Below are 25,741 nucleotides of genomic sequence, written 5' to 3'. Positions count from 1 at the left end.
AACTTACCAAATTTAGACAGCATTGCTTGCTGTTCTTCACGGCTAGAGAAGAGAATCTTGGGATTAAGTCCCTTTGTCATCAAGTTTTCCCACGGTGGTATATTACTGCTGGTGTTGTCCCGAGGTTCCACCTCTACTTCCAGAGTTACCTGGAACAGATCTGGATATTTCTCCTGGATGTCACATGCATCAAGATCATACCTGCAACATAGAATCATCATTCCATCAGAATCATTTTCAACAACAACTCATTTTTATAGCACCTTTAACATAATAAAAGATCCCAAGGTGCTTCACAGGAGCATTATGTAACAAAATATGACACTGAGCCATATAAAGACATGACCAAATGCTCGATCAAAGAGATAGGTTTTAAGAAGTGTCTTAAAGGAGCAAAGTGAGGTAGCGAGCCTGAGAGTTGTAAGAAGGGAATTCCAGGGTCTAGGGCCTAGGCAATTGAAGCCACAGCCACCAATGGTGGAGTGATTAAAATCAGGGATGTTCAAGAGGCCCAAATTAGAGGAGCGCAGATATTTCGCAGGGTTGTGGGGCTGGAGGAGATTATAGATAGGGAAAGGCAAGTCCATGAAGGAATCTGAAAACAAGGATGAGAACTTTAAAATCAAGATGTTGCTTGACTTGGAACCAATGTAGTTCAGCAAGCACAGGGGTGATAGGTGAAGGGCACTTGGTGTGAGTGAGAACATGGGCAGCAGAGTTTTGGACAGTCTCATATTTACGGAGGGTAGACTGTGGGAGTCCAGCCAGGAATGCGTTGGAATAGTCTAGCGATAACAAACGCATGGATGAGAGTTTCAGCAGTCACGAGCTGAGGCAGGAGTGAGGACAGACTATGTTGCAGAGGTGGAAATAGGCGGCCTTAGTGATGGCATGAGTACATGATTGGAAGCTCAGATTTAAGGTGATTGGTAGAAGAATTAGAGGGAACATGAGAAAAACCTTTTTCACCCAGAGGGTGGTGGGTGTCTGGAATTCACTGCCAGGAACGGTGGTGGAGGCAGAAACCCTCAATTCTTTAAAAAGGTACCTGGACATGCACCTCAAGTGCTGTAACCGGCAAGGCTATGGACCAGGTGCTGGAAGTTGGGATTAGATTGGGCGACTAGTTTTTTTTCAGCCGGCTCGGACATGACGGGCTGAATGGCCTCCTTCTGTGCCGTAATTTTTCTATGGTTCTAAAACAGAACCAAAGCTCAAGTTATCTTTGAAGCTGAAAGGGTGCTTGTGACTAAGTTAGTTTATTGAGGGGGATCCTGCTAACAACGGGGGTAGGTTTATGTACGTCAACTTGCAAAGCAGCTGTACACATTGTCATTTATTGAATGGAATTTACTGGGTACATCTTAGCACTTTTGTCAAACTTCACCAGGTGAAATCCTTCACACCTTTCTTTATATTAAGCAAATATTGAAGAAGCAAATCCATCCAATTCCAAATTTTTTTAAATGTAGAACAATGAAAAACCATTTATTTTTCTCGACAATTTGAACAGTGAATTATTTTCTAATAACATAAAAATAATTGTGCTTTTTTTATTCTTTCAAGGGATGTGGGCGTCAATGGCAAGGCCAGCATTTGTTGCCCATCCCTAATTGCCCTTGACAACTGCGTGGCTTGCTAGGCCATTTCAGAGGACATTTAAGAGTCAACCACATTGTCATTCCTGCACCAGTTTGAATTGACTTGTTTAAAAACCTCAGGTCCAGTATGATTTCCTGGCGGTAGTTTTAACTTTGGGCAATGGTATAAAATGGATATCGAATTGCTACTGAAGTCAATGGAAAGGAAAATCATGACAGGTGTATAATAGACAGCCAAATTCATTGTCACCCCCTTTACTCTCTCGCCAAAGATATAACTGTTTGCAGATTAACAGAAGTCTCGCCATGCTTTTTTCTGCCAAATGGAACCATTCTCTTGGCTTCAAAAAAACAGTGAAGTGGCTGCCTCTAAAGCCATGACATCGTTAGTCAATTTACTGCAGAAACTAATCCCTTTGGATGCTTAAAATAATGGGCAGCCTTCCCAGACTGATTGTAAAAATACTTGTAAGAGTTGACTTTCAATGATTACACAGTCCTTGTTAAGTGCATAGTACTGCAGAACAGACAGCTCTACTAAATGAACCCCACATCTCCAATGGAGCCCTAAAAATATTTTTTTCTGATTCCTGAAAAAGGGGAATCTAAAGCATAGAAAACCCAAGTGGCTATTTGAATTGGTCCTTCTAGTACATCACATATGCTCTCCGCCCCACCTGTAAACCAGGTAATCTCCTGGGAAAGGCAAAATACAGATAAAAATTCAGGACAATTAAGCGGGAAGAAGTCCAGAAAATTCCCTTTCGATCCCTTTTGACAATCAAAATTAGTCCAGGAGACACCACTCTGGTCCTGATTAATGCCACAATCAGGTGAGTATCAGATTCACCTCAAAAACACTGTCTCAGAAGTACACATCCATTTACAGTTTATATTGTGCAACTTAATGCATACAATCTATTCTCAATAATTCAAAGCTGTTTATTACACTAAAAAGTTATCCAGTAAATCAAATTAATCAATGCAAAAGGTGCAAAGAAATTCCAATTATCCAATATGAATTATGAATAAACTCTATTAGCCAAAATAATTCAACGTTCAAATTCTATGCTGAGGGAGAAAATAAAACATGTAAATTGGGCTCTCTCTATACAATCCAACCAAAGTAAAAAAGCTTCAAATAAAAATTTGAGATGTAAAAAAGGTGAATACAGCAGTTATGTACATATTAAATTTAGGTTTACTTGCAAGACATTAAATTTAAAAAGACTTACTTTGCAAATTTGACCAACGTAGCATTCCGGGGCACAAATCCAGTGTGGAACTGAATCTGGAACATCTTCATTGAAGTCATCTGAAATAAAATAATTAGTCAATGCTTGCACATCCCTTCAATCTTTCAAATTTTATGAGGCAGCACTCACATTTTCTAGTCCATTACCTCAACTATCATAGAAAAATATACACTATTTTGAAAATCCATTAGCAATTAGTAGCAATAGGCTGTCCAAGAGTGGGGAGGAGGAGGAAGAGGAGGATGAGGGGAAGTGTAATGTGTTAGCTGTGGAAGATTCAATAAGTAGGGAGATGGAGAGAATCATAGAAAGAATCATTGAAAGTTTGTGGCACAGAAAGAGGCAACTTGGCCCATCGTATCTGTGCTGGCCTAAAAACAATCCATTCTAATCCCATCTTCCATTATTTTGTCCTTTATGGAGACTTTATGGGCAGAATTAAGAAATAGAAAAGGATTTAAGAATAGTGGGAGTTGTGCATAGGCCCCTCATAGCAGCTGTCAAGTGGTAGATTGCATAAATGCAGAGATTAGACAAACATTTAGCAAAGGCAGAGTGGTTTTAATTGGCGATTTTAACTTTCATGTAGATTGGGATAAGCAGACATGTCAGAAAGGTAGTGAATTTCTTGAGAGTACCCAGGATAGTTTGCTAAAGCAATACAATCGAGATCATTGTAGTGTTTGAAAGGGATATTAATATGATATAGAACCAGTTTATACCCGTAAGTAATGAGCTCTGTTTGCCTAAAAAGACAGCCACGGACAACTAAAAAGATATGCAACATAAAACTAAAAGAAAAAGTATACAACAATGCAAAAAATAGCACAGTTCCTGGCAAATGGGAAAGGTACAAACAGCAACAAAGGGTGACAAAACAAATAGAAGGGCTACAAAAAGGGAAGAATGAAAAGAAACTTCCAAGAGAATCAAAATCAACACTAAATATTTTTACAATTACATTGGGAAAAATGAGGAGGGTCAGGAGCAATGTGGGCCTATTAAAAACTGATAGTGGTAATATTGTCAATGAAAATAAAGGAAATGTGGGCTTTTATTCCCTGGAATTTAGAAGATTAAGTGGTGATTTGATCAAAGTTTTCAAGGTAGTATTAAGGGGAACAGATAGGGTAGATAAAGAGAAACAATTTCTGCTAGTAGGGGAGTCTCAGACTGAGGGCACAGTCTAAACATTAAAGCCAGACCTTTCAAGAGTGAAACTGGGAAACAGTTCTAGTTCTACACGCAAAGTGTGGTAGAAGTTTGTAACTCTCTTCCACAAATGGCAATTGATGCTAGATCAATTTTATATTTAAAACTGAGTTTGATAGATTTTTGTTAATGAAAGATATTACGGGATATCAGGCAAAGGTGGGTATATGGATTTAGGTCGCAGATCAGCTTTGATCTCATTGAACGGCGGAGCAGGATCGAGGGGCTAAATAGCCGACTGTTCCTATGTTCCTATTTATGAAATTGGCTGGTCATGAAATGCTGCACATCCAACACATCTTACAGGGAACCAAGACCATATGAAAAAATATATTCACTAAATCAATTTCTACATGCCCATCTCTTCTTGCCAGTATATCAGCATTAGAGAGTGAATTCAGATCCTCTTGTCAAGCAAAATACTGAAGTTAAATCAATTTGCAGAGTTAACAGTGTTTTTTTCACCACTACCAGAATAAGTGAATTAAGAATTCTTCAGATTTTCTGTACCTTTGCCTGCAGTCTTCCTCCAAGTGTTGATCTGGCATGAAAGATCACAATGAGGACATCGCCGTGGACGTTTAAACCCAGTGGAATTATTGCCTTGCCATCTTCCATTTTAAATTCCCTGAAAGAAATAGATGCCAGGTAATCCATCCGCCACAATACCAGGTACAATCTAATTCTTGTTAACAAAAAAAATCTCTATCACAAATCATCTGAGATTAGTATTTTTCATGTTGAACAGTCTGACAAATCCAATGCTTCAATGGCAGTTCCATTTAACATTAGCAGCACTAAGTCAGGAAAAAATAACATTAGGATATGTAATGTTAATGGGCTGTTTTGCCAGTGTCATCACAGCTAAGCCTAATATTGCTCTCATCTGGTACCTATGCACTTCCAAGAGGAGATGTTAGATCAGGGGTGTCCAACCTTTACTTGTGGGGGGCCACATTACAATTTTTGTCCTATATAGGGGGCTGCTGAAAAAATTTTGCAAAGGTAAAGGCATTAAAAATTTATTTACTATTGATCAAAACAACAAATGTGCATTTTTGTGAGGAAGCTTCAAATTAGAAGACTAATTTATTAATTTACTTTCTCGTCACTATGTTGAACACTGATCACTGATTTAGTGACATACCTGGCATTGTTTTTGCTTGCCTAAGTACTCAATCTCTGCCCGCACACTTGACGTAATGATGCGCAGTATTCCGGATAGATGTCCATCTGTCAGGACTGATCTTGATCTCTCTTGCTGCCGCCCCCCCCACTATGTTTGTCTGTCTCTCTCCCCTCCCTCTCTATCTGTCTCTCTGCACCCTCTCTTCTGTCTCTCTTTCCTTCACTCTCCACTCCTTCTCCTCCCTCCACTCCCTGCAAATATGCATAATAGAGGCAGGCTGTGAATGCGGCCTCGCTGCTGGGTGCAGCCATATTGTGTGGTAGCGGGGTCCTAACAAACCTATAGGCATCTGCCAAGGTGCTTGACATTCCGGCAGTTTACATCCATGGGCCAGATGGAAACTTTTGGCAGGCCGGAGTCTGGCCCGTTGGCCGTATATTGGACAGCCAAGTGTTAGATAGTGATTGGCGAACCTCAGTCAATCTTTTCCCTTTTCAGATCATATACACACAGTCTTGCATTGGCTGCCATACCATTGCCCAGCTGATTTAAGCTGACTCTATGCAACAACTTACATTAAATGTAGTGAAACATCCCAAGGTACTTCACAAAATCAGGGAGGGTGGGGAGTTAACTGTCACCAAGCAGGATTTGGGAGAAAAAGGGAAGTACATGTAACTGAAGATTTCATCAATGAACTAGGTTTGATCTTTGATCTTCCCTGATCAGTATGGAGCAGCATGTTGCACATAGCTGCTACTCTATCAGTCACAACAATGTGATGCACCAGCACTTTCTATAATAGCCATATTATAGCTGTGTGAGTTTGCCAATTTAGGGGAAAATTACAGATAGTTTTGCCGTGACAAACCCTGCTGCTGCAAAGTGGCTGAATTATCCCTTTTGGCCAATAGAGAGATGAGACTTTCATCCCATCAGTCTAGTCGGATTGAAACAGAGATCACATGGGTGATCTAATTTTTAGACTATGCCCCCTAGTCCAAGACTCTCCAAACAACAGAAAAAGTTTCTATCTACCCTATCTGTTCTCTTAATATCTTGAAAACTTTGATCAAATCACAACTTAATCTTCTAAATTCCAGGGAATACAATCATGCCATTTCCTTATTTTCATTGACAATATAACCGTTCGCAGTTTTTAAGGGGCCCACATTGCTCCTGACCCACCCTCTATTTTCCTCATATAATTGTAAAAATTGTTCTTTTTGACTGATTCTCTTGCAAGTTTCTTTTCATTCTTCCCTTTTTGTAGCTCTTACTGTTTTGACACCCTTTGCTGTTGTTTGTATCTTTCCCATTCGTCAGGATCTGTGCTATGTTTTGCATTTTTTGTATGCGTTTTCTTTGATGTTTATGTTATTGCTTATCTTTTTAGTTGGTTTTTTTTGGCAAGTGGAGCTCTTGCCCCTTTGGGGTATAAATTGGTTCTGTATCACATTAAATTCTTTTTTGAACACTTCCCATTGATCTGTTGTTTTACCCATTAATAGATTCGTCCAGTTTACTGTGAATAGTCTGTCACACTGTAGTGAAGCCAGCCTTACCTAAATCTCGAACCTTAGTATCTGTTTTGCATTTCTCCATTTCAAATGCTACATTTAACTCAATCATATTATGATCACTATTATATGAACTGCCAATAAACTACAGATAACTAGATAAATAAACAGTACTTACTTCAATTTATCGTATTCTTCAGAAGTGGTCATTACTCGATCATCACCCACGTATATCTCGCAGAACGGGCGGCAAGCATTACGTTGTTTATTAAATAAAGGGACAGGTGTCATCACAATTGATTTGATCATGATGGGTTTGTTGTGGGGAATTATAGGCTCTTCAGCCATCATGTCACACATGTATTCCACATACCTATAAACACAAGGAAAAAGGTACAACTATCTAGTAGCACAGCAGTAAACTATAGCATTCCTGCTAGTAACTGAACAGAGTGTACTTTGCCAGTACAATCTCAGACTGGTCAATCTGAAAATTCAAGGCCTTGTTCATACTCAGTAGTTACAGTTATTAATACAATTAAAATTTTGTTTCAGGTATTTCAACAAAACACAGATGTCCCATGGTTTTACTGAATAACTCATTTCAACCTCTTGTGCAATTGTTCCTGAAGGAAAAGATAAAAACAGAATTCTCTAATTTCCTGCATCTGTGTTTCATTCTTTCCCACTCTCTCATTCTGTTTATCTGTTTGCCAACAACTCTCAATTGTGTTTTTCATTGCCCCAGCTGTCTATGATTATTTTTCTCACTTCTTTTATGTCTTTACTGAGCTTTGTCTGTTTTACGACCATAGGAATTAGGAGCAAATATAGGCCATTCGGCCCCTCGAGCCTGCTCCATCATTTAATAAGATCATGGCTGATCTGCTTATGACTCGAATTCCACACTCCCATCTTTTGCTCCCATTTATTTTCCAATCCGTCTTTATGGCTCTCACACATGTTGCTTCACCTATGTAGTGATATTTCATACCCAGGAAAAGCAGCAACATGGCAGACAACATCTACCAGGGTGGAGGCAGGTGGTGGGATCAGGGAGGGAGAGGCTCTGTGAGCTGGTGAGTACATGTAAGTGAAACAACAAGCGGGGTGTTGGAAAGTCAGGCTGGGAGGAATTGGGGAAGTAGGGAAGAATGGATCCCAGGGTTGCCACGTGGGGGAAATCAGTGGGTGTGGAAGAACTGAACCTGGGGAAGGGGCCCAGCAGGGTTTGGGGTGGTTTGGCAGTAGAGCAAGGTTAAAGTCATGAGATTTACCAGACATCCGGGAGCACTCAATGAGGCTGGGCTTTGGCTGCATTGCATGGGAAGGTACTACTTGGGATCACCTGACAGCCAGGGGTGGACAAGCCCTTGTGTTAGGTCTCTCAGTAGTCTGTAAAAGGCGGGGTTGGGGTGGGCCCTTGGAGTTGTGGTACTGTTATCTTACTGAGTTATTGTGTGAACTGTGTATTTGTTTATAATCTCATCAGGGCAGGTTGCTGAAACATATCAGAAAGAAAACTGCTTTGATGAACTATAGTCATAAATATTACAGGACTGTTCACTGTGACTCAGTTCAGTTTCTCTTGCCGTGGTGCACCAGATGAATTAAGCTCCAGTGGCTGACTCTACATTTGCATAACTCACACAAAAGGCTATATTCAGTTTTCACTGAGCAAGCTTCCTTATTTCTCTGAGGAATACTTCTTAGGTTCTATAAGGAGCATTCAAAAATCTTGCCTGACTTAGTAGTTTAATTATCACCCTTGTGAGCTGCTTCTAGACTTTTGGTATTGTATTGGACGTTCAATACTTCGCCTACACTACTTGCTTCTATAAATAATTATTTTTGTGAATAGAATTGCTTGTGCTTTTTTTAAATGGACGCACACAATAAGAAGTTTTAATATTCTCTGATAAGGGTCAGAAATAGTCACTTACATAAAAAATCTATTTGCAAACTGAATTTATGAATGGACTCATTAATTAGTGTCCCCTTGATAATTTATATCCTGGAATTACAAGGATACATGGATAGTTTCAACAGATCAAACATTTATGCTAAACTGGGCAGTCATGATTTAGTGATGAGCAAACATCCTGTACTGACTTTTTGTGAGCTTGTAGCACAATACAAACCAATGGGAAGACCCTCCTATTCTAACCTATTTACTCCAAGCTCAGCGTTATTACCCAGTCAAGGGAACAAGCATTTACCTCTATAAGGGGAGATGGTGGCATAATGGTAATGTCACTAAATTAGTAATCCGGGGCCCAGGCTAATGCCCCAGGGACACAGGTTCAAATCCCACCGTGGCAGCTGGTGTCACATGTTGGTCAGATCAGGTAAGGATGGGCAAATTTCTTTGCCTAAAGGACATTAGTGAACCAGATGGGCTTTTATGATAAACAATGATCGTTTCATGGCACCATTAGAGGCTAGCTTTCAATACTAGAGCTTTTTAAAATTAATATAATTATATTAACACATATCTTTCATTCTAACTCTTTGAGATGAGTTATTCAGAGCTTTATCACTGGGATGTTATATATTACATTAATTATATTAATTAAAAAACTCGAGAATTGAAAGCTAGTCTCAGTAATGGTGTGATGAAGCCATCATCGATTGCCATAAAAACCCACCTGGTTCACTAATGTCCTTTAGGGAAGGTAATCTGTCGTCCTTACCTGGTCTGGCCTACATGTGACCCCACACCCACAGTAATGTGATTGACTCTTAACTGCCCTCTGAAATGGCCTAACAAAGCCACTCAGTTGTCAAGGGCAATTAGGGTTGGGCAACAAATGCTGGCCTTGCCTATGATGCCCAAATCGCATGAAAGAACAAAAAAAGGTGACACACCTAACCTGCCAAATAAGGTGGTCTCCCTCCCTGCAATAAAGCTAAAACCAAATAACTCATCTCAAAGAGAATGAAAGATATGCATTAATATCCTGCCACACTGTGGATAGTCTCATTCATCTTTAACTAGATATAAAAACATAGCTAAAAGCAAAGATTATATCAAATTCTGTGAGATCCTACAAAATAAGTTTTCTGTACGCTCTTGGTACCTATTTTTGTGTTCATTAAGTGAGATCTCTAAGTAATTTTTAGTTGAGAGATACAGCACTGAAACAGGCCCTTCGGCCCACCGAGTCTGTGCCGACCATCAACCACCCATTTATATTAATGCTACACTAATCCCATATTCCTACCACATCCCCACCTGTCCCTATATTTCCCTACCACCTACCTAAACTAGGGGCAATTTATAATGGCCAATTTACCTATCAACCTGCAAGTCTTTGGCATGTGGGAGGAAACCGGAGCACCCGGAGGAAACCCACGCAAACACAGGGAGAACTTGCAAACTCCACACAGGCAGTACCCAGAATTCAACCTGGGTCGCTGGAGCTGTGAGGCTGCGGTGCTTACCACTGTGCCGCCCTTGGAGTCATACCCTCCCATCCCTGACCACTAGCCAGAACTGTACCACTAAGGAGCGTGCCTGCCTCCTGGATCAAAGTGTTCAGGTAACATTCCCTCTCCCTGAAGCCCTGTAATTCCTGCATCTCGAATTCCTGCTCAACAGCTCTGAGCTGAAGTTCCATATGATGTAGACAATTACTGCAGATGTCGCTATCTAAGGTTGCAATGCTCTCCAGAGTCCCCCCCCCCTGCTGCAGCTGCAGCAGGGGAGCTCCAGTTACAGTTCTGGCTAGTGGTCAGGGATGGGAGGGTATGACTCCAAGTCAGGCAAGTAAGGGGACCCGAGGTGCAGTGCAGGAGGAGCTTTGGCCTTTGCCCTGAACCAACAGGTATGAGCTTCTTGGTGCCTGTGCGGATGAGGACGAAGTCTGTGGGATGGATGAGCAAACTGACCATGGTACGGCAGACCATTCAAATAGAGAGGCAGAAAATGAACATGATAATGGCAGGAGACAGTATAGTCAGGGGGTCAAATACTTCTCTCAGCAGCTGCAACCGGGAGTTCCAAAGATTGTGTTGCCTGCCCAGTGCCAGGGTTAAGGACATCTCTTCGCGGCTAGAAAAGAACTTGGAGTAGGAGGGAGAGAATCCAATTGTCATGGTCCACCTAGGAACCAACAACATAGGCAGAACAAGGAATGAAGTTCTGCTAAGGGAGTTTGAGGAGCTAGGATCCAAATTAAAAAAGCAGAACCTTTAAAATAATAATCTCTGGATTACCATCTGAGCCACGCACAAATTGGTATAGGTGAAAGAGTTTTTATTATGTGGCTCAAGGATTGGTGGGGAGAAAGGGGCTTCGATTCATGTGGCACTAGCACCAATACTGGGGAAAGAAGGAGCTGTTCCTTTTGGACGGGCTGCACTTAAACTAGCTGGGACAAGTGTCCTGGCAATCGACTAACTAGGTCTATAGATAGGACTTTAACCTATAAAGGAGGGGAAGGATTCAACTGAGGGGAAATTTATAAATTTAAAGTGAAAAGTCAAGGCCACAAAGCATTGTAGCATTTTGGGTAAAAATAAGCAGAGTGGGACGGAAAGGGACAAAAGGTTTAATTAACAGTACATCAGTGAATAAAGTCAATTCAGGGAAAAATGGTAGAAAGTTAAATTAAAGACTCTTTATCGGAATGCATGAGGCATTCGTATCAAGATCAACAATTAATGGCACAAATAGAGATAAATGGGTTTGATATAAAAGCCATTACGGAGACGTGGTTGCATGGTGACCAAGGTTGGGAACTAAATATTACAGAATACTTAGCATTTTGAAAAGACAGACAAAAGGGAAAAGGGGTTGGAGAAAGAGTAGGCCTGCTAATAAAGGATGACATAAAGACGATAGTGAGGAAGAATCTTGGGTCAGAACAGCAGAAAGTAGAATCACTGTGCGTGGAGATAAGGAATAACAAGGGTCAGAAAACGCTGGTGTGAGTAGTTTATAGGCCCTCTAACAGTAGCTAACTGTCGGACAGAGTATTAACCGAGAAATAAGAGGAATTTGTAACAAAGGCAATGCAATAATCACGGACGACTTTAATCTTTATATAGATTGGACAAATCAAATCAGCAAATGTAGTCTGGAGGACGAGTTCATGGCATTTGAGAGTTTTCCAGAACAATACATTGTGGAACCAACCAGGGAAGAGGTTATTTTAAATCTTGTTTTGTGTAATGAGACAGTATTAATTAGTAATCTCATAGTAAGAGATCCTCTGGGGAACAGTGATCATATGATAGTATTTCACATTAGTTGCAGTCACGTATGTAAGTCCAAAACTAGAGTATTGAACTTGAACTTAAATAAAGCCAATGACATAGGTAGTGGAGGAGGCAAAAGCTAGGTTGGGAAATTAGATTAAAAGGTTTAATAGTAGATGAGCAATGGCGAACATTTAAAGCAATATTTCATAATTTTCGGCAAATCAACATTCAATTGAGATATAAAAGCTCCATAGGAAAAGAGATTCACCAATGGCTAACTAAAAATGTTAAGGACAGTATTAGACTAAAAGAGGTGGTTTCTAAAATCAAAGTGACTCCTGACAATGTAGAGCATGCGCAGAGCGATCGCGGACATCATCAGTTCATGCAAGCATCTGCCAGCTTGCCAGTATGAATGTCAGTATGCGCGCACTGACGTCACCACCCATCAATAGACGTGATCGCCGGCTCCATTCTCCCGAACAGCACCCCACTCCCTCCCTGCTTTAATCGCTGCTTTCAATTTCCCGCTCCATCCCGCCTCATCGCTGCCTTCCCTCAACCGCTCGCCCCCGCTGCTTCTCCCCTTGGCTGCTCGCTCTCCGCCTCACCGCAGCCTTCCCTCAGCTGCTCGCTTCCCGCGTCGCCACTTCCCCATCCCAACAATCTTGCTCCCACACTCGCCGCTTCCTCCACTTCCTGGCCACTTGCTGCAGGCCTCGCTGCGTTCCCCCTCGGCCACTCACCCCTGCCCTTGCCCTTCCCCCACCGCCCTCACCCCGACCGCTCGCTCCTGGCCTCATCTCTTCCCCCTTCGGCCAATCGCTCCCTGCTGCGCCACCCAAATAAGTGGTGGGGAGGAGAGGGGGGAATGAGCTGCCAAAGTGGCAAGGCGGGGAGCGAGCAGCTAAGGGATGATGAAGCAATGCGGGAGCTAGTGGCCAGAAGAGGGAAGCGGTGAAGCCTGCAGCGAGTGTCTGGGGGGGTGGGGCGAGTGGCTGAAGCGGCAAGGCGGGGAGCGAGCAGCCGATTTGGGAACGAGGTGAGGGCGGGAGCTAGTGGCTGAGGGAAGGCAGCGGCAAGGCAGGGAGTGAGTGGCCGAGGGGGGAGAGGCAGGGAGCAGGAAATGAGCAGATAGGCGCGGCGAAGAAGGGAGTGGGGTACAGCTGGGGATGGGATGGAGACAGTGATTGCAGCTACTGTTGGGATTTGGGTTTAAGGCTGCGTTTGCTTTTTGTGACAAATGGAGCAGCGCCATCTTTATTACTGGCAGTTGCCTGAGACATTGCAAACAGTGACGTTTCAGTGGATGAGGCTGTATTTTTGCATGTCAGTACTGCGCCACCTAGTGGTTGTGTTGTCAGTAAACGCAGCCTTATAATATTGCTAAGGGAAAGAATGAAGATTAGAAGAGTTCTAGATATCAGCAAAGGATGACCAAAAACTGATAGAGGGAAAATCCCATAATGAGAGTAAATTAGCCAGAAATACAAAAAAGATAGTAATATCTTTTACAACTATGCAAAAAGGAAGAGAGTAGCAAAAGTAAAAATTGGTTGATGAGAGGCAGAGAGCAGAAATTATAATGGGGAATAAGGAAATGGCAAAGACATTAAACAAATAATGTGCTTCTGTCTTCACACTAGAAGCCAGAAGAAATACCAACCGGAGCCAAGGGTCTAATGAGAGAGAGGAACTTAAGGTAACCAATCTTAGTAAATAAAAATTACGGGAGAAATTAATGGGATGGAAAGCTGACAAATCCCTGGACCTGATGGCCTACATCCTAGGACTCAAAAAAAAAGAGGAAGCTGCCGAGATGGTGGATCTGCTAGTTGTGATCGTCCAAAACTGCCTCGAGTCTGGAATGGCCACAGTGCACTGGAAGGCAAAGGTAACACCACTGTTCAAGAATGCAGGGAGAGAGAAAACAGGGAATTATAGACCAGTTAACCTGACATCAGTCACTGGGAAGATGCTGGAAGCCATTATTGAGGAAGTGGTTACAGGCCACTTAGAAAATCAAATATGATTAAGCAGAGCCAACATTGTTTTGTGAAAGGGAAATTGTGTTTGTCAAATCTATTAGAATATTATTGAGGACGTAGCAAGCAGGGTAGATAAAGGGAAACCAGTGAATTTAGTATATATGTATTTTCAAAAGGCATCCAATAATGCACCACATGAAAGATTGTTGCGCAAGATAAGGGTTCAAGGGGTTTGTGGGTAATGCATTGGCATGGATAATGGATTGGATAAAACAGAGTAAGAACAAACAGGTAATTTTCAGGTTAGCAGGCTATTATAAGTGGGGTATTGCAAGGCCCAGTGCTGGGACCTCAGCTATTTACAATCTATATTAATGATTTAAATAAAAGTGTAATGTATCCAAGCTTGCTGATGATAAAAATCTAGGTGGGAAAGTAACGCTGTGAGGAAAACACAGAGTCTGCAAAGGGATAGAGTCAGGTTAAATGAGTGAGCAATAAGGTAGCAGATGGAGTATAATGTGGAGAAGTGTGAGGTTATTCACTTTGGTGGTAGGATTAGAAAACAGAACACTTTTCAAATGAAAATAAACTATTAAATGTTGGTGTTCAAAGGCATTTGGGTATACAGCAAGCAATTCAGAAGGCAAATGGTATATTAGCCTTTATTGCATACGAGCTGCAGTACAAGAGTGAGGAAGTCTTGCTGCAACTGTACAGGGTTTTGGTAAACCTAGAGTACTGTGTGCAGTTTTGGCCTGAGGAAGGATATACCTGGCTTAGAAGCAATGCAACAAAGGTTCACTAGACTGGTTCCTGGGATGAGAGGGTTGTCCTATACAGAGAGGTTAAGTAGTATGGACCTATATTCTCTGGAGTTTAGAAGAATGAGAGGTGATATCATTGAAACATAGAAGATTCTAAGAAGGCTTGACAGGGTAGTTGCTGAAACACTGTTTCTCCTAGCTGGAAAATCTGAAACTAAGGGGCCTAGGCTCAAGATGAGGGGCAACCATTTTGGACTGAGGAGTAATTTCTTCACTCAGAGGGTTGTGAATCATTAGCGTTCTCTGTCCCAGAGGGCTATGGATGCTCAGTCATTGAGTACATTCAAAGCTGAGATCAATAGATTTTTGGGCTCTATGAGAATCAAGGAATATGGGCAACGGGCATCCGGTGGGAAAGTGGAGTTGAGGTTGAGGATCAGCCATGATCTTATTAAACGGTGGAACAAGCTCCAAGAGCCAAATGGCCTACTCCTGCTATTATTTTTTTCATGTTATGAAAAGACAAGAAGGGCAAGTAACCTGCCCCCCAGCTACTAAAAGCAGCACAAAAGCAAAGTTAATTGTCTAATGTTCTAGTGTGTCAACAAACTGCGCAAACTAATGTAAGCTCTGTTCAGCAACGTTTGGTGCACTTAACATAATCCGCCCATCAGCTTTATTTTATAAAACCAAATATAGCATACCTTTTGTGAGAAGGCCAAATACCAGGTGGTGACCTCTTCATACTGAACATGTACACTGCAGCTTCAGCAGTGGTGAAGAGACGACAAAAGCACAGGAAAGAACAGACGACTACTGCAGATGCTGCTCGGCCATCCTGTTACAAAAGATTTGAATAAAAGTCCATTGGTATGAAAAAAGCCCATATATGCAGATCACTCAACCCCAGGAAGATAATATAAACAGTTCAGCATATTTTTGGCCAAAGTTGGGCATGCTCACCAATTCAGGCACATAGCTATTGGTGCAATAGAACTATTGCTGCTACCAGTGTTTGTGAATGCCTTTCCATCCTTACATCAAGGTCAAGTAAAGGAGATGCAACACAAGATGGACTAGCGCTAGTACATCTACTACTGCAAAGCATTCCGTCTTGTAGTCAAGAACCAGTGTCAATCGCCTATCAAACAGACTCAAGATTTCTAATGATAGTCAAATACATCAGTGCTGGAGGTGGCAATATTTTTATTTATTGATAACAGCACTTTTATATTTTTAATTAAATAGTCACATGAATTTTCAGCTCAAGTGAAGGATGCTGTGCTCAAGATGGGAACACTTTTCCCATCTTTGTTACCCAGTGTCAGCATTAACTGCAGTGTCAAGCGCCCTTTACTAAATTCCAATCATGTGCCTTAATGCCCAAACTCAGGACAACACCCACGACAACATCCCAGAACAACCACTCTTACCACGACAGGGTTCCCCCGTGCTCATTTTCCACCCCACCAGCCACCACATCCAAAGGATCATCCTCCACCATCTCTAGCATGATACCACCAAATGCACCTTCCCCTCCCAGCATTCCGAAGGGACCATTCCCCCAGCGGCACCCGAGTCCACTCCTCCATCACCTTGCCCCCTCCCCAGGTCACCTTCCCATGCAATCACAGGTGGTCTAACACTTGCCCTTTTACCTCTTCTCTGCTCACCATCCAAGGAACCAAACACTCATTCCAGGTGAAGCAGCGATTTACTTGTACTTCTTTCAATTTACCATAGTGTATTCATTGCTCACAATGTGGTTTCCTCTACACTGGGGAGACCAAATGCAGATTGAGTGACCGCTTTGCAGAACACTTCTGTTCAGTCTGCAAGCACGGCCCCGAGCTTCCAGCTGCTTGCCATTTTAATTCACCATCTTGCTGTCACACCCACATTTCTGTTCTCCACCTGCTGCAATGTTCTAGAGAAGCTCAACACAAGCTCGAGGAACAGTACCTCATCTTCTGATTAAGGACTTTACAGCTTTCTGGACTCAATATTGAATTCAACAATTTCAGACCATGACCACCATTTTGATTGTTTTTTTTAACCATGTACCCAGTCCTAAACTTGCTTTTCATGTTTTTGCTTTCAGACAGTCTTTCATTATTCTGTCATTAACACTCTCCCTGGACAAATACTTTGTATTTTACTACAACTATTACCACTCTCTTTGCCTTTTATTCGATGACATCTTTGTCATTTAACCTCTCCCACCCTCCACCCTATCATAGGCCTTCCCTTTGGCTCTTTCTTCCCTCCCGCCACCGCACCACCCCCCACTCCCCCACCCCACTTTCACAGAACCTATTACATTTCTAACCTTTGCCAGTTCTGAAGAAAGGTCATTGGACTGAAACATTCATTCTGTTTCTCTCTCCACAGATGCTGCCAGACCTGCTGAGTATTTCCAGCATTTTCTATTTTTACTTTTAATACAGAAATTAAAGTTTGCATAAATTGCTATTATCTTCCCATGAGATAAATTACAATGTTTATTTTGGATTGTTCAGATTTTCAAAAGATACTTGTAGACGAGGAACATCTCAATTCATCCACCCAGAAAGAAATTACAGTGCCACATCTAATTGCTTCTTAAATGACTTCAGAATTTTTGCTTCCACTACTCTCTAGAAGGCCATACCAAGAACACATCACTCTTTGTATGAAGAACTACTTCTTGATATGCACCTTAAATTTAACTTTCACTATTTTGAGCTTGAGTCACCTTGTCCTATTAGTTTTCGTTTAAAGTAATGAGAATAATTTTTTATTCCTTTAACTACCTTATAAACCTGTATAAAATTACTTCAAATGCCCCCTTTCCAACATTCAATTCTCCTTTATTTCACATAATAAAAACATATTTCATTACTACTTACAAGGCAATGGACAACACAAATATTCTTCTGGTCTTGTTTCAACCATAAGTGCATATTTCTGCAAATATTGTACAAGTTTTGCAGACTTGGAGCACGTCGTGTTGGCCAGCCACATTCAGAAACCTATGGTTATCAAAACAGAGCGTATGTTTCACAAAATATTCCTGTACTTTATGAAAATCTGTATATCTTAGTGACTCATATTCAAATACAATCCTAACCATTGCTTTATCAGTTTAATTTTATGAACAAGTACATTTGTAAATGTGATGCATGAAAAGAAAGTATCTTTAAGTTTGTGGCATTGGATTTTGCCTCGACAGTCAGAAGGTTTATGTGTTCAAGTCCAACTTCAGCAACATGAGCACAAATTCCAGGTTGATTCTTCAGTGCTGTACTATCAGAGATGCCACCTTTCGGATGAGACATTAAACTGAGGCCTGTCTTCCCTTTCAGATGGTTATAAAAGATCCCATGGCACTATTGAAGAAAAGCAAGGGAACTCTCTCCTGGTTTCCCAGCCAGTATTTAATACCATAACCACCATCAATAAGAAACAGATTAAAGGGGTTGTTATCTCATTGCTGTTTGTGGGACTTTGCAAAGTGTCACAAATTGGCTGCCACATTTCCAACATTATAACACTTACTACATTTCAGAAGTACTTAACTGGGTGTAAAGTGCTTTGTGATATCCTGAGGTCATGAAAGTCACTGCAGAAAGGTAAGTATATCTTTCTTTTAGGTGGAATCACTTATTTAGAAACAACACTGCAGTATGATTCTGAACTTTGGGCTGGATGTACAAAACTGATCAAGCCAGTGGACAATTTCATCCTGTGGCAAAAATTAACCTCAATATTTAAATTAATATTCAATTCTAAGATTAAAACAAGTAGCAATTTTGCTAAAGCCTGCTATTATTATGCAAAGCTTGGGAGGAAAGTGAGCTGTGAGGAGGATGCAAAGAGGCTCCAATATGATTTGGACAAGTTGGGTGAGCAGGCAAATGCATGTTTGCTGATGATTGCACAATGTTCAGAACCATTTACCTCACATACTGAAGCAGTCCGTGTAGAAATGCAGCAAGACTTGATTGGCGCCCAACGCACAAAAAACATTCATTCCCTCCACCACCGATGCACAGTGGCAGCAGTGTGTACCATCTACAAGATGCACTGCAGCAACACACCAAGGCTCCTTGGACAACACCTTCAAAATCCGTGACCTCTACCACCTAGAAGGACAAGGGCAGCAGAAGCATGGAAACACCACCACCGGCAAGTTTCCCTCCAAGTCACACACCATCCTGACTTGGAACTATATCGCCGTTCCTTCACAGTCGCTGGGTCAAAATCCTGGAACTCACTTCCTAACAGCACTGTGGGTGTACCTACTCCACGTGGACTGCAGCGTTTCAAGAAGGCAGCTCACCACCACCTTCTCAAGGACAATTAGAGATGGGCAATAAATGCTGGCCTAGCCGGCGACGCCCAGATTCCATGAACAAATAAAAAACGACTGAGATAGTTAAATCTTTCCTTCTCAACATTAATGCAAAAGATCTTTCACACAACAAACATTTCAGCTAATAGCCTCATCGGTCTACACACCAGGGGCTGGATTTTATGGGCCCCCCTGAGACAGGTTTGGAGGCGGGAGGGCCCATAGAATTGCGATGGGAGGCAGGGAGCGGAGGGCCCGTTGCCTCCCCATCACAACGCAATTTTGTCGGGAGTGGTCTAGGCCAACGACGACTTTCCCACTCAGAGGCCAATTGAGACCCTTAAGTGGCCTATTAACGGCCACTTAAGGGCCTCTACCCCGCCACTGGTATATAACCAGTGGCAGAGGGCGTCTCTGTCAGGTGGGGAGGTTGCCCAGTAATATGATCTGTGGCCCACAGAGGGCTGGGAAAAAAACACACAGGTTAAACACTCCTCCCACCACACCCTCAACAGGGCCTGCTGGTCTGACCCCGGTAACCCCGCCTCACTTAACTTGGGTCCAGGTCTCCAGCACTGCCAATAGCCACCGCTCCCTGTGATTGGTCGGCAGCTCTTGGAGGTGGGATCTCAGTCTTTAAAGGGGCGGGGATCCCGGTGCCGGTCACTTAAGCGCTGGAGCAACACAAGATCGCACGGTGGGGGGAGGGGGGGGGCGGTTGCAAGGAAAGGACAGGGCAGGGCTCTCCCCACCTTTTCGGCACAGCGCTGAGAACCTTGCCGGCGCCACAAAATCCAGCCTATGTTGCACAGTTTGAAAGAAAGTAAAGAAAGTACCAACCAATAAAATTGAAGGCATGAATACCATTTTTTTTTACATATGTAGTTGTCAATATTAGAAGGTTTGCCTTGAAGAGGATATAAACTTATATTTGCAATAAGAATTAAAATACATTTCAATTGTGTAATACTACATTCCAAATCTAAAGCAACTTTAAAGTCATTTCACGTTCAAAAAATCTTAGAAAAAACAAGTGTTTTGTTTTGATTTCCTCAACATTTTTCAAGATTTAATACATTTAAGGACATAAGCAGCACAACCATGATTTTTATTTATTTAAAAAGGCAGAATTTTGAACGGCCACTTGAAAATAGTTTGGCTGACCAATTTCCCACATTCAAAGATGTCCAATATGATGTTGCCCACAACAATCAGTGGCTAGGTTTTTATTTATGGAAAAAGTCAAACTGAACAGCTACTTGGCAGCTTTTTTATTGCACATGCAGCTGCACTGAATTGAGCAACAAAACATAAAATGGACAGAAGCGACCATTAAGAAGACAACATACTTCAAATCTGCTCAACATCTACATATGTACGTAGTTTCATATGAAGAAAATGAATTAAGTTTAAGAATACAAAGCTTGAGTAATGCATTGAAGATATCTCATTTCAATTCACCTTTAACAGCTTTACATTTGTTATACATACCCTGTTATGGAATTTGGTGGACCTGTAGGTTCGTTGTGAGAGATTGTAAACTGCGTAATGTCCCGGATGGCGGGAATCTAGAAATAATCTAACATCTTCAATGTTGTTTTTGATTGCAGACTCAACACCTTCAGCTGGAAATGACATAACTGAAGGCAAATATAAAATATATTACAAATACTTGGCATAGAACTGCATGGTCATAAATTACAATTAATTCAAATGATTTCAGAACTCCTTAATTAGATTACTGCCTTGTACTCCCTGGTGTTTATTATTCTCTGTGGAAAACATGTGAGAATTGTAATTAGAATGACTACTCTGTAATTACTGCTCGATATTTCACAAGCTAATTCAGAACCTGCTATTGTGGATCACCCTTTAATTGTGCCTTTTGCCATTTATTTGATTTAAAATAATTGTATAGTTTTCAAAAACACTTCCCACTGATTCCCTTTACGAATGCTAGGTGGTCACAGAGGTAGCATTTCATGAACCATAAAAAAAAAGTCCGTTCAAGACTTCAAATTAAACCATACAGAAGCCTCGGAATAGAGAAATCAAAGTGTTTTTGTTTCTAATATAATCTCCAGTATCTTGTGAAATTTTCTTGGGTACAGGGCTTTGTTACAGTTAAGTTTTCCATAAAATAAAACTCCAAACAGGGTCAACAATTCAATTATAAATTCCTGTATTCATGATTTTCAAGAGTTTAACAAATGTGAAGTGAGATAAAGCACAGTTGTGCCATAGAATCTAGGCCATGAACAAGTAATTCTCAGTTAACAGTTGGCTTTCTTGTACAAAACAAAATCTACTGTTGAAAGCAGTTTATCAAACAGGCTCACACCAATGCATTTAAGCTTATCACTGATACATAAAGGCTTTTGACTTACCAGCTATTCTTGAAGTAACATATGAAATGTCCAAATCTCCTTTAGCATAGCTGGTCAAAAGAGCACAAAAAAAGCACATAAGAACATACTGTAAAGTAGGAAAGAGTGAGATACACAGCTTAACCCTTGAGCAAGGAATGCACCATAATCCAGAATGAAGTAATCATACACGGATTCTCAGAGTCGTACATGCGGCACACAGTCAGTAACCCAATTATCCATTTCTTTCACAAGTTTAAAAACAGAAAGGGCATCCAATTAATCACGAGCTACTTTTAATTCATGATAAACACTCACAGAACAGTTACTGCTCATCATTGCAAAGGTAGCTGTTATTTCATAGAAATGTACAGCAAAGGTGGTTGTCATTCAGCCCATCATGCCTTCGTCAGATCTTTTAAAGAGCCATCCAATTTGTGCCACTCCCTGCCCTTTCCCCAGATACCCACAAGTTTTTCCTTTTCAAGTATATAACTAATTCACTTTTGAAAATTACTACTGAATCTGCTTCCATCACCTTTTCAAGCAAATCATGTAAAACAAAAATGCTCTTGGACCCAGAGACCAAAACAAAACATTGAATGAAATTGGCAAGGATAATCTGAATACAGATTAAAAGGGAAGAAAAGACTAAGAGGAATATTTTTGTCTCAAGTACTTTATTTACTTTTATTTTTTATTTAGAGATACAGCACTGAAACAGGCCCTTCGGCCCACCGAGTCTGTGCCGACCAACAACCACCCATTTATACTAACCCTACAGTAATCCCATATTCCCTATCACCTACCCACACTAGGGGCAATTTACAACGGCCAATTTACCTATCAACCTGCAAGTCTTTGGCTGCGGGAGGAAACAGGAGCACCCGGCGAAAACCCACGCGGTCACAGGGAGAACTTGCAAACTCCGCACAGGCAGTACCCAGAATTGAACCCGGGTCCCTGGAGCTGTGAGGCTGCGGTGCTAACCACTGCTTCACATACAACCTAATGCACCAAGCCAGTTCTGCAGTTTGCACAGCATGAGGTTCTGTAAGCTGGACCAAAATGCCAATTTCAGACCAAATAAATGGGATGTTGGTGAGCCATCTCTGAGTGCGAGCAAATACCCAAAACAACAGATCTCCATGAAAGAGTAGAAACATAAAAATGATTTAAAAATCCCAATAGGAAGTACCATTTTCAGTTTTTTATTTTAAATACAATATGAAGGAAGTACTTCATATTGAAAATCTAGCCTTTAAATTGGGATACAGGAATGTAGAGAGGACCAAAGACACCACTGAGGCTCATCCCAACATTTGAAGAATTGCATATACTATTCTCTCACCCCTTCATTACTTTCTCTACAAATATTTAAGTTCTCCCTTGAATATGCCATTACTATCCACCCCACTGCCAACCTAAGCAATCTATTCTTTATTTTCACACCCCCGTTCAAAGTACTTAAATCTAGACGGCCTATCTTCCCATGTCTGTGCTTTGGTTCTTCAACAGTCCTCTGTCGACAACATCGCTCTGCTTTCCTGCTGTTGATGTGATAAATTTTTAACATTTAAGTTCCAGAATCAAGCAATAAAGTATTGATAAAATCCCTGATATAATGGCTATTTGAATTCTCCTTTTCCTTATGAGAACTCATGTTTCATGGAGTCTTAAAGCACAGAAGGAGGCTATTCAGCCCATTGTGCCTCTGCTAACTGAGTTCGGCAATTCTTCCCACTTCCCTGCTCTTTCTCAATAGCCTATCAAATTTTTATTTAGCAAGTATATATCCAATTCTCTTTTGAAAGTTAAGACTGAACTGTTCAGGTGAAGGGTCGGGCCAACAAGTCCAGGGAAGCCTGGATATCAAGGGATATAGAGGATTGGATCAGGAAAAAAAAGGAGGCTTATGACAGATTCGGAGCGCTGCAAACAGCAGAAGCACTAGAGGAGTATAGAAAGTGTAGGGGGGTACTTAAAAAAAGTAATTAGGAGAGCGAAGAGGGGACATGAAAAAACACTGGCAGACAAGAGAAAGGAAAATCCTAAGGCGTTTTATAAGTATATTAAGGGAAAGGGGATAACTAGGGAAATAGTAGGGCCCATTAGGGAGCAAAGTGGCAATGTGTGTGTGGAGCCGGAGGACATAGGTGAGGTTTTAAATGATTACTTTTCATCTGTGTTCACTATGGAGAAGGAAGATGTAGGTGAGGAGATCAGGGAGGGGGATTGTGATATACTTGAACATATTAGCATTGAAAGGGAGGAAGAATTAGCCGTTTTAGCGGGCTTAAAAGTGGATAAATCCCCAGGCCCAGATGAGATGTATCCCAGGCTGTTATGTGAGGCAAGGGAGGAGATAGCAGGGGCTCTGACACAAATTTTCAAATCCTCTCTGGCCACAGGAGAGGTACCAGAGGATTGGAGGACAGCGAATGTGGTACCATTATTCAAGAAGAGTAGCAGGGATAAACCAGGTAATTACAGGCCGGTGAGTCAAACATCAGTGGTTGGGAAACTATTGGAAAAAATTCTGAGAGACAGGATGAATCTCCACTTGGAGAGGCAGGGATTAATCAGGGATAGTCAGAATGGCTTTGTCAGGGGGAGATCGTGTCTAACAAACTTGACTGAATTTTTCAAGGCGGTGACAAGATGTGTAGATGAGGGTAAAGCAGTTGATGTAGTCCACATGGACTTCAGTAAGGCTTTTGATAAGGTCCCGCAAGGGAGATTGGTTAAGAAGGTAAGAGCCCATGGGATTCAGGGCAATTTAGCAAATTGGATCCAAAATTGGCTTAGTGGCAGGAAGCAGAGGGTAATGGTCAAGGGTTGTTTTTGCGAGTGGAAGCCTATGACCAGTGGTGTACCACAGGGATCAGTACTGTTTGTAGTGTACATTAATGATTTAAACGTGAATATAGGAGGTATGATCAGTAAGTTCACAGATGACACGAAAATTGGTGGTGTTGTAAATAGTGAGGAGGAAAGCCTTAGATTACAGGACAATACACCAGAGACCTTGGGGTGCTTGTCCATAGATCGCTGAAGGCAACAGCACAGGTAGATAAGGTGGTAAGGAAGGCATATGGGATACTTGCCTTTATTAGCTGAGGCATAGAATATAAGAGCAGTGAGATGGTATGATGGGTGGAGCAGTGGCAAATGGAATTTAATCCTGAGAAGTGTGAGGTGATGCATTTTGGGAGGACTAACAAGGCAAGGGAATATACAATGGATGGTAGGACCCTAGGAAGTACAGAAAGTCAGAGGGACCTTGGTGTACTTGTCCATAGATCACTGAAGGCAACAGCACAGGTAGATAAGGTGGTTAAGAGGTTAGGAAGGCATTTGGGATACTTGCCTTTATTAGCCGAGGCATAGAATATAAGAGCAGGAAGGTTATGATGGAGCTGTATAAAACACTAGTTAGGCCACAGCTGGAGTACTGTGTACAGTTTTGGGCACCACACTATAGGAAGGATGTGATTGCACTGGAGAGAGTGCAGAGGAGATTCACCAGGATGTTGCCTGGGCTGGAGCATTTCAGCTATGAAGAGAGACTGAAAAGACTAGGGTTGTTTTCCTTAGAGCAGAGAAGGCTGAGGGGGGACATAGATTTAAGTTAAGGGGCAGGAGGTTTAGAGGGGTGTTGAGGAAAAAAAATTTCACCCAGAGGATGGTTGGAATCTGGAACGCACTGCCTGAAGAAGTGTTTGAGGCAGGAACCCTCATAACATTTAACAAGTATTTAGATGAGCCCTTGAAACGCCATAGCATTCAAGGCTATGGACCAAGCGCTGGAAAATTGGATGAGAATAGTTAGGTGCTTGATGGCCGACACAGACACGATGGGCCGAAGGGCCTGTTTCTGTGCTGTATAACTCAATGAACCTGCTTCCTCCACCCTTTCAGATAATGCATTCATTGCATTAAAAAAAATTATCAACTCTCCCCTGGTTCTTTTGCAATTATCTTGGATCTGTGTTCTCTGGATATCAACCCTCCTGCCAGTAAAAACAGTTCCTCGCAATCAAAGCCCTTCATAATTCATACACGGCGGCACAGTGGCGCAGTGGTTAGCACCGCAGCCTCACAGCTCCAGGGACCCGGGTTCAATTCTGGGTACTGCCTGTGTGGAGTTTGCAAGTTCTCCCTGTGTCTGCGTGGGTTTTCTCCGGGTGCTCCGGTTTCCTCCCACAAGCCAAAAGACTTGCAGGTTGGTAGGTAAATTGGTCATTATAAATTGACCCTAGTATAGGTAGGTGGTAGGGAAATATAGGGACAGGTGGGGATGTGGTAGGAATATGGGATTAGTGTAGGATTAGTATAAATGGGTGGTTGATGGTCGGCACAGA

General features: G+C 41.8%; 1 protein-coding gene across 5 annotated transcripts in view; it reads right to left on the bottom strand.

Annotated features, from left to right (window-relative positions):
• gak (cyclin G associated kinase) overlaps positions 1-25,741 on the bottom strand; it is a 134,521-nt gene that overhangs the window by 33,820 nt on the left and 74,960 nt on the right. For all 5 annotated transcript variants that reach the window (XM_068030463.1, XM_068030464.1, XM_068030465.1 and 2 more), the window contains 8 exons: positions 21,399-21,448; positions 20,503-20,651; positions 17,567-17,689; positions 15,383-15,516; positions 6,897-7,091; positions 4,580-4,697; positions 2,837-2,916; positions 8-201 (listed from right to left, as the gene is read on the bottom strand). In XM_068030463.1, the coding sequence (XP_067886564.1) occupies positions 8-201; positions 2,837-2,916; positions 4,580-4,697; positions 6,897-7,091; positions 15,383-15,516; positions 17,567-17,689; positions 20,503-20,651; positions 21,399-21,448 (1,043 nt within the window). The remainder of the gene's footprint in view (positions 1-7; positions 202-2,836; positions 2,917-4,579; positions 4,698-6,896; positions 7,092-15,382; positions 15,517-17,566; positions 17,690-20,502; positions 20,652-21,398; positions 21,449-25,741) is intronic.

This window comes from Heterodontus francisci, chromosome 4 (genome assembly GCF_036365525.1).
Source record: "Heterodontus francisci isolate sHetFra1 chromosome 4, sHetFra1.hap1, whole genome shotgun sequence".
Taxonomy (NCBI): domain Eukaryota; kingdom Metazoa; phylum Chordata; class Chondrichthyes; order Heterodontiformes; family Heterodontidae; genus Heterodontus; species Heterodontus francisci.
The sequence above is the reverse complement of the archived record's forward strand: the minus strand, read 5'-3'. Positions and strand labels throughout refer to the sequence as shown.